Source organism: Hypomesus transpacificus, chromosome 23 (assembly GCF_021917145.1).
Source record: "Hypomesus transpacificus isolate Combined female chromosome 23, fHypTra1, whole genome shotgun sequence".
Taxonomy (NCBI): domain Eukaryota; kingdom Metazoa; phylum Chordata; class Actinopteri; order Osmeriformes; family Osmeridae; genus Hypomesus; species Hypomesus transpacificus.
Window position 1 is genome coordinate 4,566,913 of NC_061082.1, and position 13,384 is coordinate 4,580,296.

At 47.1% G+C, this 13,384-nt stretch overlaps 1 protein-coding gene across 1 annotated transcript in view; it reads right to left on the bottom strand.

The window, feature by feature from the left end:
• Nucleotides 1–2,035: 2,035 nt before the first annotated feature.
• stxbp5l (syntaxin binding protein 5L) overlaps nt 2,036–13,384 on the bottom strand; it is a 67,936-nt gene continuing 56,587 nt past the window's right edge. Inside the window, 7 exon segments of the mRNA XM_047047364.1 lie at nt 2,036–2,917; nt 3,195–3,415; nt 3,661–3,772; nt 4,568–4,733; nt 5,360–5,723; nt 6,068–6,307; nt 11,744–11,923. Coding sequence (XP_046903320.1) covers nt 2,876–2,917; nt 3,195–3,415; nt 3,661–3,772; nt 4,568–4,733; nt 5,360–5,723; nt 6,068–6,307; nt 11,744–11,923 — 1,325 coding nt within the window. The 3' untranslated portion in view covers nt 2,036–2,875.

Below are 13,384 nucleotides of genomic sequence, written 5' to 3' on the forward strand. Positions count from 1 at the left end.
TATAAAATGAATGATTATTAATTAAGGCTATTATTATAGTGGGATTCACATATAGATATACCTAACTGACAAGACCACAGGACTAGACAAGAAAAACTGAGTTAATCTAGGGTGTACATCAATCAATGTTTATTTCAATTTGATTTGCATCAACATATTTTTCAATTCTTTTTTTTCCAGTAATCTCTATTACACTACTATAATATCAATAAGAACAAAAGGTGGTAGAATCCATTTAAACAAGACAAACTTTGCTGCCGTCTTTGAGAAAACCAGAGAAATGTCTTGGTCAGACAACCAGAGAACTACAGAGTCTTAGTGACTGAGCTGGAACACCAGAGTATCATCATCAAACATGGACCACGTTTACAGAGAATAATACCCTAACACTGTTTTTGTGTCTTTTTAGTTCTTTTGTGTGTGTGTGTGTTTGTCTTCACTCCCAGGGTTGAACTGTACAGTTGCTATAACAACCAAACACACATAAACAGAACACCCAGTCAGTAATCAGATTTTTTTTTTCTTCTTCTCTGCCATTAAAGTTAACTCCACTGATATCAACACAGATCTCATGAACAGTACGTGTAGAGAAATAGATTTTCTTTCTTTCGGCACAACCACATTCACTCATGAACAATTGACAATTCAATTGACGTATCTGCCAGGAAAGCCAATTGAGTATGCTTCAAGTTTTAAACCCATCCTGAACTGTGTGAATGTACAGGGGTTCCAGACAAGCTGAACTTGTCCTTCAGACATTTCACACAAGCCTAAGAGGGAGCAAGGTGAAATGATAGCAATACAAGTGAATTTATTTCTGTGTTTGTGTAGCCTACCTTATAAGAGAGGGTAATAACCATTTTTGGTCTAGTATCCACTCAGGTGACATGTCAAAAAAAAAAATAGAAATTAAAATTTGATATGGGTAATGAGGATGTCAGGGTCCAAATAATCTTCTGTTTTTCAAATTTGTCAAACTGTAGAGAAAATAATATTCTCGGTGTATGCATCTTTTTCTCAATTATCACAGGGGGTTCCCAGTGTTGCCCATGTACACTCATTGACTTGTACAACACATACAATTACATGGACCATAGAACATTTTTTTACATATAGTAGCATTTAAAGAGAAAAAGGCGACATCTATCAAACAGGGGATGAGGACCGAGAATGTAACACTAACATGGGGGGAATCAATACAGAAAGAATGAATACAATATCTGCTTAAATCATTATATTCCAAAGGCAATTACAAGGTACGTTTCATCCCCACCCTCATCCTAGTATCGTCGTTAGGGTCGTTGGTGTAACGACCAGACGACACATCCCCAATGTTCCTACTCCTGTGAGCGAGTTACACGTCTAGAATCATGAAGCATAGTTCAACATCGTAGTGTTAAAGAGGGTTGGGCTCTGTTTAACCGAAATGTAAACACAGGACCCACCATCCACAAGGACATTTAAATGGCACACTCTACAGAGAACTTCGTTCGTGTTCAATTGCTTTGGCAAGTCTTTTACGGTGGTTTGTGTGTGACACTTATGACGATGACTCACCAACCTCAGAGAAATGACATAGGCAGCAGAACATTTCCAACAAAGAAAAAAACAGCAGAAAATAAAAAGTTTGAAACGTCACTATTTCTCAAAACGAAGTTGACATAAATTCAGTCAGGTGACATTAACAGACGGCCAATCAATGGGCAGATCCGAAAGGGTTCGGCTCAACTACTGTCCTCTACAGGAAACAGACTGCATCATGACTTTCACGTTAGCGCTTGGCTAGTTTACAGGAAGGGGGTTCACCCATCTTGATTTTATGGCACGTGAATTATTACATAATGCTTATAAATATAAACACACTCACTCCAGACCTCACAGGCAAGCATTGACCACCACAATTCATTATCATACCCTCTCACACATTTAGCAATCCAACCTCTGTGTTCCTATAATTTTCACAGGGGAGTGAAATGTACCTTTTTCTATAATGTCAGATATAGTAAGTAGCAGCAGCCAAGAAAATGAAATTAGTGCTTATATGTGGATAGTGCATTTGCTCAAAGTGTTGATTGACTAATTTGTATTTTCACTGCCCCCATTTCATGAAGAGTGTGGAGGTAACAAGGAGACATTTGGAGTATAGATGTTTAGCATAGAATAAGGTGTAGCATAAGGTCTAAGTAAAGAAATGGGACTAGTATTGGCAATGGTATTGTAATAAGTATTAATTGATACAGAAATTATTTGAGTTTAGTTTAAAAAATCAAAGAAAAAATAAGGCAAAAAATATATAAATAAAATTTGGCTTCATAGCAATGCAGGTATACATTTCCCTTTTTATATATATTTTCTCAATATTTCAAAAAATATAAAGTTTTTCATAGTTTCTGTTTGTTGGCTTATATTATTAAATAAAAGTTTGTATTTAGTATTTCCCTCTGTTAAAGTAGCATGCTGCTTTTTAATATGGCAGTTGTAGTTATTTTTTGTAGTCATCCATTGTGTTTCATGCAGTCTTGTTGATGTCTTAACTTTAGAATATCTACACAGCAAGGTCAAGCAAACCCACCCCTCCCACACACACACGGATGGACTGTTCCACACGGGTGGACTGTTCCATCCCCTGGGTCCCCCCATCTTGGTCTGTGTCCATCTCACTGCAGTCTACACCAACGACCAGCCTTTATCCAATACCACCACTCATCTGACAATGCTGCACAGACAGCCCGCAGAGAGGCCTGTGTACACAAAGTCACTCTTTTCTCTCCGTCTCATCTCTCTCTCTCTCTCCCTCATCGGTAGAGTGAAGTCCGTGTCGAAGCGTAGCTCCACCACCAGGTCGAAGGGCAGACTTCCAACCATTGGTCTGCCATTAAAACTGGTACCATTTCTTGTCCTTGCACTTCAGCATCACCTGCAGGAGACCGACAAAGAGGACGGAATGGACAGTCATGGTGAGAGAACTCACCAGAAAATGTGTTTCCACGCTGTGCTATCCCTCTCCACTCCCATCAACCTCAATCCCCTCGACCATATTACAAGTGAATTTAATCCCCCCCCCTGTTAGCCTACCCCAACCCCCCCCCCCCCTGTTAGCCTACCCCAAACACCCCCCCCCCCCTGTCAGCCTACCCCAAACACCCCCCCCCCCCCCCCCTGTCAGCCTGCCCCCACCCCCCACCCAGCTTTACCTCGTGAGCGTGTTTGGAGAAGGTGTCTGCGCTGGTCATCATGAGGGCGGTGCGTTCCTCCAGCTCTCCCAGGCGCTCGCCCCTCTGGTCCAGGGCGATGCGGGCCCGGGCCAGGTCTCCCACCACCCCGCCTGCCGCTGCCTTCATGCCCTCCATGCCTGCTGGGCCGGGGATGTGCTGCGCCAGGCTCCTGGAGGCCTTACCCGCCGCCGCCTCGCCGACTGCACAAAGAAGGGGACCGAAAGAGAAGGACATTGAGATAGATTTCACTCATGGATTTTTGTTGCAAGTTTTTTTTTACATTTACATTTGACATTACATTTTTCTTGTACGTTTTGTAGAAAGTTGATTGAGAGAGGTAGTGTATCGATGCATAAGGAAAATATCAATTTTTTCCCCCCAACGCTACGATTTTTCTCACGAACTACCAAACACACCACCGCACTCCCACACAGGTTTTACGTACATAGTTCCTCTCGGTCAAAGTTTTGGGCGTTTCCCCCGAAGAAGCCCTTGAGGAACCCTCTGTTCGGGGCCTCCGGTGTCTCTATGGGCGTGAACAGCTCCCCCAACATCTCCTGGATCCACCAATCACACACAGACCCATTTAAACACACCAATCACACACAGACCCAGTCAGAACATTCAGGAGTGAAACAAATATCAATGAATTTATATCAGAGAAAGATGTACAGATTATATTACATTAGACAGTATATAAATGTAAACTGTATATATACCAATATATACCAAGATCAAACGTTTCTTAACCAGCAGGTGGCAGTATTGTAACATCCCGTGTCCTGTTCAGTGTCTGGAACACTGAGGCCTCATGTTCAGGCTACTGGCTCTACCGATGCCTGTTCTTATTAGGGTATGAATTCTGTGATGGCACGTCAGACTCGCGCGCACACAAACACACACACACACAAACACACACACCAACCCCATGGAGTCAGCGCTGTGAAGCTCAAACCACACATGACAGGCGTGACATTTCACTTCAATAGCCACTGTCACAACTGAGTTTTACCAAAGGTATCAATTATGGCACCGGTATATTTACTCCCCGGCGGCTCGGAGCGATCTCAGAGAGTGGAAGAAGCAGGATGCTACGTGCTGTCATGGCTACAGAGCGATGAGATTACCGACCACAGCAACACACACAAACATCACAGACAGATGCAAGTGTGTGCACACATGTTCTCTCACTCAAACAAACCAGATGCGGGTTCACTATTATCACAGACGCTCAAGAAAACAGACGTGCCCGCACACACACAGTGTACACTTCCCCCTCCAGCCCTGACACAAACACACACATACAGTATGTATGTACACAGATACACACACACACAGTCACACACACTGACCTGCAGGTTGTCACACATCTCCTGGCTGTAGGTGATGCGCTGGAGCTCAGTGGGGGAGCTGAGGTAAAGGGCCTGGCCGCTGTTGGTGAAGTAGAAGGTGCGAGCGATACGCATGTCTGTCAGCGGCAAGTAGTTGACGTCCATCAGAGGCCTGAGACTGGGCAAGCTGCAGCCGGACACAGGAAGACGGGAGAGAGAGAGACAGAGAGAGAGAGAGAGAGAGAGACAGAGAGAGAGAGAGAGAGAGAGAGAGAGAGAGAGAGAGGGGGGGGGGGGGGATGACAACACTGCTGTTCACAAAGATCATTACCGATGCTGAGAGATAGAAAATAAAATGTATACGATTTAAAAAGCAGAAGGTGAACACACAGTCAAAGCTGTTTGTGAAAGCTACTAGCAGTCACAACAACAGCTAATTCAACTAAAATACAGTTTGAGACATATTGTTGCACTAGTTCCAGTTCTTTGCCCGAAGCTGAGAGCTGGATATCAGGAGACGAGGTGGGCCAGCGAGAGGGATTAACCGTGGATTAGACTGTCAGAACCGACCATGCAAGGTATCATCCACACAGCTCACGTTGTGTGAAACAGACCTCAGATCGACCTTCCTTCAAACCCCTTCACAGTATATAAATCCACCACGTTGCAACATTTGATTCACCCTGGAGCATGCACATTTGGGACTGCTCCATAGGGTTAGGGTAGGGAAAGCCGAATAATCCAGTGCACGTCAAGTTGCCCCTAGGATCTAACGCATGTGGCCCAGTTTGATCTGAGGTGTTCCTTCAGTACCTGAGGATCATGACGTGACCGTTGGCGCAGAAGCAAGCCAGGCCCACGCTGTTACACACCGTCACCACGTCGGCCCGCAGCACGAAGGAGGACTCTGTGATGTTGTGGACAAACAGGCACGCCTGCGAGGGCATGAGGAACACCTTGGCCTGCTTCTCAGAGCACACCACGGTCAGGTGGCCGTCCGCACACGCGTCCTGGGAGGACGAGGGCGAGAAGTTGACCAGCCTGCGTCTTCGGGGCCGTTCTGGGTCCTCGGGAACGTTAGGGTCCCGCCACACCTCGTAGGGACTCTGGATCAGAGCGCCCCCACAGTCCAGGAAGGCAAAGCGCAGGATGGAGCCCTTCAGCATGAGGACTGAACCTATTTGACGGAGACAAGGAGAGTAAGGACATATCTCTTTTTGGATGCTGTGTTTACTAGAAAGTACTGAAAGATCGGGACTACTTTCTATTGAACTTTTTGTAATGACTTGAGTGTGAGCGGAAGGATATCAATCAAGGAAAATACTTTGCTGTCAAACAAACAACATTCCATCCATGGATTGAACGTTACAGTGTTCCATCCCAAAATTCCAAATTCCAAAAACCAAACCAGTATTAGAAAAAAAGGTCTACGGAGCGCTTTGTGAATGACCCAGAGATGACCCCCACTACAACTCCCCCATCCCTGGTCCCCTCCTCCCCCTCAGGGTGGGGTAGCCTCACCGCTAGGGCCGATGGTGACGGGCTCCTCCAGCCTCTCCTCCTCCTCGGTGGGTATGGACATGGGGATGAGCAGCACCACCCCCAGGCTGGTGCCCACCCACAGGCACGGCGTGGGCAGGGCGTCACCCTTGCGCCCGTACGACTCGCCAAACTGCAGCGTGCTGACGGCCTCCTTGGTGTCGCGGTCGATGCTCGACACGCTGGAGCTGCGAGAGTGACTGAACGAGTTCTCTCTGCTTTCTGAGAGAGGAGGAGAGAGGGGCGAGCGAGGACATGGGAGAGTGAGAGAGAGGGGCGGGCGAGGAAGAGAGAGGGGCGGGCAAGGACACGGGAGAGGAAGAGAGAGGGGCGGGCGAGGACACGGGAGAGGAAGAGAAGGGTGGAGAGAGGGGTGGAGGGAGAGAGGAGGAATAAAGACAAGAACAAAAGAAAGAAAGAAAAACGGATGGACAGAAAGAAAGATGTAGAAAGAGAGGTAGATGATGATGGAGAGATGTAGAAAGACAGAGACAGTGAGAGACAGAGAGGTAAAGAGAGACAGGGAGAGAGAAGTAGAGAGCGAGAGGATGAGCAGAGCGAAAAGAAAACAAAATGAACAGAGGGAGGGAAGAAGAGACAAGGAAAGTAAGTAAGACCGAGGGGATAAAAAAGACAGAGAGAGTATGACATGGGCCTGTACATAGAAACGGGAGAACAGGAGCCAGAAGGAGCTGGACAGAGAAGCAGAGCGATCATGACACTGTGACAGACAGAAGGGGAGCTGGAGACGAATCACACCATTTTCACACTCTCCGAAATGAAGTCACAGCTGTAGCTCGGTTACAGTTGAATCCATCGAGACAAAACACAGGAATGACTCATCCATTTGTGGGCCAACGACAGCGAGCAAGCACGACATGTAGGGGAAACATTTTGTTGGTTGTAATTTGTCCAACTTCCTGTTTGAGTCTTTATCACTTCCTGCTCGCCTCTGAACACACACTTTTTTGTGAACTATCTGACACACACACACACACACACACGTAAACACACACACACGCAGTCACACCAACTACACGTTTTTGCTGACCCCTTCGATTGCTAGTCGTTCAAGATTCTCCGTTATATATTTATAGATTTAGCCTCCATCAAAAAAAGCAGTTCTGTATTTCCCGAGAATGATTCATGCACTTCTCAATTATTTAGAGCTGGGCTATGGGTTGCGTGCACCGGCTTTGAGAAACAGCAGCTTTCACAATTTAACAACAGTCCCATATCGGTCCATGGTTTACTGTTAATTGTATGTGCAGTAGACAAGGAGAACAATTCTATAAATAATTCACGGAAAACACACCAACCCTTTAGTATTATATAGTTCCACCTTATCATGAGTGGGGAAACAAGATCAACTGAACATATAGCACATAACAGGTATCTGTTCTGAGCATGCAAACATTCTATCCAGAAAACTACACACACACACACACACACACACACACACAAACACAGCTACCTGTGACACACACTCGCCTGGGCAGACGCCCACAGAGAGCGAGACAGTGAGTAGCATGGACATGTTCAGCCTGTGGCCTCCAGGACAGCACGTGAGTGTCTCTGAACATCTTTGGACAGGGACAGGGACAGGGGCCACAGGACGAACGGACGCACGCACGGAGCTGGACAGTTGGACGCCATTTGTCTGCAGTGTGCGCCCCCTTACCTCTCTCGCTCCAACAGTAGGACGGGGTGTGGTGCTCGTCGTGGGAGTACATACTGACTCCGTGTAACTGCTGAAGCATTGCCCTCCTGGATGCATAACCTAGTCAACCCCAGCCCCATACCCCCACAACCAGCCAGCCAGCCAGCCAGCCAGGCAGCCGGGCGGTCCACAAACAAGACAAACAAGAGGCCAGGGCCAGAGACAGACAGATCGACAGAGAGGGAAAGAAAAGAGACATCTGAGCTGGGAGGAAGTATCATTAGAACGAAGAGAGAAAGTAAGAGAGAAAGACAGAGATCGACAACTTATTCTCTAACTGAAACTCAACACATGACTGTTGGCTCCTCCCACATCCACCACCAACCACCCCACTCTGGTATAGGCCCAGGCAGCTGGACACTCTGGTAGCTTTGATCGTACAAGACGAGTTCCACGTGTATCCCGAGCTAGATCGATACGGTGATAAGCTGTGATGTATCCCTGGGCTGTTGCAAAGGCTGTGGGAGTATTCAGCACTACAACGCCTCTAGCGCCGAGAGGAACTTAATGGCTTTTGTCGTCAGGTCTGCGAAACTAGCGAGAGTGGCAGCTCATTTTTGCCCGTGTGTCGCTGGGGTGTGTTTGAGCACGATGGAGCCTGCGGGAAACGGCTAATGAAAGTCACACACACTGGCACTCTGACAGGACCCAGGCTCCCCTGGAGGGCAGAGCAGGGGCGTGGGGACAAGAGAGGGGAGGGAGTGGGAGAAAAGGGTATGTTTTAGTGACACACAAGCACGCGCACACACACACACAGTGGATAGACAAGGACAGACGGCTTTGGAAATGTGTGTTCCTGGCTCACGGATATCTGTCAAGGTAAAAATAAGTGGTAGGTATAGTCTGATTGTAGCCAGCACTTAATGTCAATCAAATTTCAATAAATATCTAGCTGTAATTTCCACATGATACTGTATTTTTTTTAACCTTGTCTACATTGTACCTCGTACACTAGTGCTGAAGTCACAAATCTTTGAATCCGCAAACTCCAACATGTATCCAACCAGTGAATAGATATGACCCATACTGGCTGATTAGGGTCTTATTCATCCTCCATTTGTGTTGTGGGGATGTAATGTTTCAGAACAGCGTGCAGGGCTTCCTAGCAGGCGTGGCGATGTTGTTTACGCCATGCGAGTCCTCTGGCCTTTCTGTCCTCCGCCGTCAAGCCCGGCGTGTGGGCCTCGTTAGCGCGCCTCGTTAGCGCGCCTCTACGTCTCGCACCGCTTGTTGACCTTTAATTATTCCAGTGACCCTGCTGGTGCATCGCCGTGGTAACCCAGCTCTGGCAGCCAATCAGAGGGGGTGAAGGGTGGGCCTGTGTGACATGGGAAGCGCGTTATAAACGGAGGTCTGCAGAGAAAAACGAACAGGAGGGTACTGTGTTTTCTTGACGGTTTGGAAACAGTGGAGACCAGCCGTGACTTTTACAGTTATGCTACCCTTCTTTTAACACATCCTAACATACGGTATAAAGATCTCTAAACGATTGAATTTGAAATGTTTTTAAAAAGCCTTGAATGTCTAACGTTCCTTTCCTGCTGTTCCTACAAAGGCTGCACAGCTCTTGCGTTCGCCAAAAGGGCCTTCTTAGCATTCTAGATCAGGATCTATGAGAAATGGGACATAGCCAAGTCAATCACAATTTAGCCTTGACTGTGGCCAACGTCTAGAATGAAACATCCAGTGCATGTTGATGGGGAACACAGCATAACTACCTTCTATTAAGTCTTCCCCTTAATGTTGTTTGTTACACTGTTCAGTAAACACAATGATAGCGCTTGTCCAGAATACCCCTATGCATGTGTAACCGTGTAGCATATGTGTGGGTGTGTTCAGGTAAAACTTTCTAGCGTCGTCCTTGTTTTGCCCTTCAGTGATTCACGTCGCCATCTTCCTCCGCTTTCCAACGAGAGACGCGATTGGACTGAGATTCTCCACGGCGCGCAGCTATTAAGCGGGCTTACTGGAACAGATCTAGGCGTGCCTGCCAATGTTCCCAACCTGCCTGGCGGTCCGTCTGACGCCCGCACAGTGCAACAGCCCTTCACTTCAAGCGCCAGGTGGCCCATCGTGACATTTTGGAAACCGTCACTGTCCTCTGTCACCTGTGGAGATGTGAGCTCGTTCTGACTGCACCAGCGCTGCCTGGTAATCCTCTCGAGTCACGATCAGCAGGACCATCCAGGCCTTGTGTCGTTTCCAAAGGGCTTCTCAAAAAGTCTTTGCGAACTTGCAGCAGTTCCCACCCCGATCGTTCTGAGCGAGCTATTTAACATGTAAAGCACTTCTAAAACATTATGCTGTTACGCTTGTATAATAACAGCCGTTGCTATACAACGGTAATTATGCGTATCAGCTAGTATGTACTTGGAGGTAATTGGGAAGACTACATGTGGATCTCTATCAGGCGTGTTCTGAGGAGTGGCTTTGTACGCTGAGGATGTACCACTAATCCAAGCTTAAAGACCGCCGTGTCCTTCAACAAAGCTGTAAAACGACGCTTCTCTCCGTGTTAAGGGTCTGTTATTGTGGCGTCGTGCGCTTGTGAAACTTTGATTTTGTTAAGCCGCTTCCTCGATTGCCCAGTCTGGACAAACACCCCAGAAAATTACATTTGCGAATCTAACATTTCCAGGATTACCAGCACGGCTTACTCCAGTTTTGCTCTCTCGAAGCGTTTTACCGTCATTATTGTCCATTTAGAGTAAATGATTTGGCCCTGAGAGGTACGCTTTGACTGAGGGAGAGAACAGACGGGTAAACGAGGCGACGAGGAGAAATGATGACAGGTTTTGTCTGATCGTGGGACACGCATCTCGTCCAGGTAATTGGCGGGATGAAGGGAAAACAAAGAGTAAACTGCTTTTTCCGTCCGTCGCCAACGACAACGACAACGAGTGTGTTATTCCAGGTAATGGGATGTTGAGGAACATCCAGACAGCGGCTGTTTTACCCTCGGCGTTTGAAGGGAGGCAAACGTTAAAACAAAACAAGCTGAAAGGAGTGACTCTTCGCTTGACATTTTCTAGGGAGACAGATCTCATAGACATTCTACGCTTTGAAATTCAACATTTTAAAGACCTGTAGCGAGAAAACAATGCACGTATATCTCTCTGTAGGCGGATGATAAATACTTATGCTAGTAGTGTGAGGCATTCTAAGGAAGATAGAGGAGATAACAATAAGCACAGATTAAATACCTGTTGGTCCACATTTACATACTGTCCGTACGATATATATTCACATACATGCTGTTTAAAACACCTAGGGTGCTGAACATTGTGTATCGTGTACACACTCACACATAGAAACAGACTAGTATGCCACACACACACACACACACACACAGACACGTGGTGAATGGGTGTACAGAGGGCGGAGGAAATGTGTGTGTTGTGACAGGACTGACAGACATGGTGGTGTTAGGGAGGTGAGGGTGGGATTGACACACGAGGTCAGATGGATTATATGAGAGCTGACCTGTATAGGGAATTAAACGTGTTCTCTTCCAATCAAATTTGGTCTGGATATGGAAGTAATAATTACTCAAACTTAAATATCCTTAAATATTCTTTGAGGTAAATGTAAAGCAACAGCACGTGTTGCTGTGTTTTTCTTCATCAGCGATGTCTCTGGTCTTAAACACCCTTAATGAGATGAGTAGGTTAACACTTGGTAAGAAACAAGACAACACAACAATATCCCAACACTACCAGTATAAAAACCAAAAGACAAAACAGAGACAATCAAGAGATAAAAAGGCACGATGGAATCATTTCAAACCCACACTGGAACAATCACTCCACTGCCCCAGCCCTCCCCCACATTCCCCCTCCCAATAGGACCGGTATGCATGCATCGGGGCAGGTAAGAAGGGGTTAGAAGACGAGGAGGAGGAGGAGAGGGATAGGGGAGGGATGTAGACAAGCACACACCTTCCGTGTGGGAAACAGGCAAAGAGATCTCCATGCAAGCGGCGGACTGGGCCTTTCGGAAGGGCGGTCTTCCAGGCCCTCTCCGGGCCAGCCGAGAGCCCTCAGGACAGGCCGGGGCGCGGGGCTTCCCGGCCGCGCAGGGCTGGGACGTGGGGCTAGTGCAATGTCCATTGACATGATCTGCAACAATGGCAAAGCATTAGCAGAGAACTTAAGGAAAGTAGAAGAAAAAAAGAAGAAAAAAGGAAAGAAGGAAAGGAAGAAAATAAAAAAGGAGGAGAAAGGTTAACAAAACTCAACTGTATTAGGACAAGGTAGGTGACATTTTAAAAAACGAGGTTGAGAGAAAGAGGGGAGTGTGTGAGGGTGAGTGTGTGAGTGAGGGTTAGAGAGATGGTGTGAGCTGGAGAGTGTGTGAGTGAGGGAGCGGGACACCGCAAAGTTGGAGAGAATAGAGAAGCAAACAGTTGGAGCAACCTCATTCCATCCATGCCAAAACCAACAAAAGAAGAAATGAACATATGATGGTAGCTGACTCAGTGGGTAGGATCAAGCATTAGAAAAAATAGGTTTTCATCCCCACTTTGTGTCTTTCCCTTTATGATAGTATCAGGTCTTTCCCTGTCTCTATTTCCTCCACTTTAGAGAACTGCCAAGGTTCTTCAGGTCACCATTTCTTACCCGTTGCTGTGAGCAGAATGTTTTATGGCAAGTTGTAAAAACATAAAAGGAAATGAGATGTGGTATTTGTGTGAATGTGCATGTGTGTGAGTGAGTGTGTGTGTGTGTGTGTGTGTGTGTGGGGGGGGGGTCTATCTTTCCATATCTTTGTGTCTTCATATCCTTAGGAGTAATTATGTAAAATGTTTTACTGTGCCAAGTGCTATATGCAAATGAGGTGGAGAAAAACCATATGGCTCCTGTTCCTAGTGCTGTTGTCTCCTGTCTGCTTAGACAGCCAGACAAAGACCCTCAACACTGTCAGGAGAGCCGTAAAGCTCATTAGCAGCCCATGACAAGGGCGCAGGAACACTGTTCGTGGCAGTCAAGTAAACAAAACCTCAGCCTTTCCTTAAACCACTCTTCCCACGACGAGAACGCCGCACCTTCACCCGTCTCCTTCGATGGAAACTGTAGTTCGTCTGGGAATTTTAACATTTACCAAACCGTACCTCAACAAGGCTATCTTTATCAGTGGCTACTGCTATTCGAAACAATTCCGAATACCCAAATCCCGTGTGAAGCCAATCGATGCAGATGTGACTCCTCTTCAAAGTGAGGATGAAAAGCTCTGGGTGGCGCCCAGTCCGCATGCGTCTCCAGGGAAGGTTCCCAGCAGGCTGTCCGAGGGCAGGCTGTCCGAGGGCAGGCTCGGGGCTCAGGGCTCGGGGCTCAGGGCTCGGGGCTCAGGGTTCGGGGCTCAGGGCTCGGGGCTCAGGGCTCAGGGTTCGGGGAGGGCTGTGGCGGGCTGCCAGACGCATCAGGACTAAGCCGTGGATGGCAGCCTTGCTATTGTGAATCAGTTTCAGAAATGTAGGGAGTGGGTAGCTCGGGAATCGAACCAACAACCTTCTGATTAATAGCCCGACTCCCTAACCGCTCAGTCATCTGACCCTGGTTCAGCCTGCAGGAAGCTGTTCC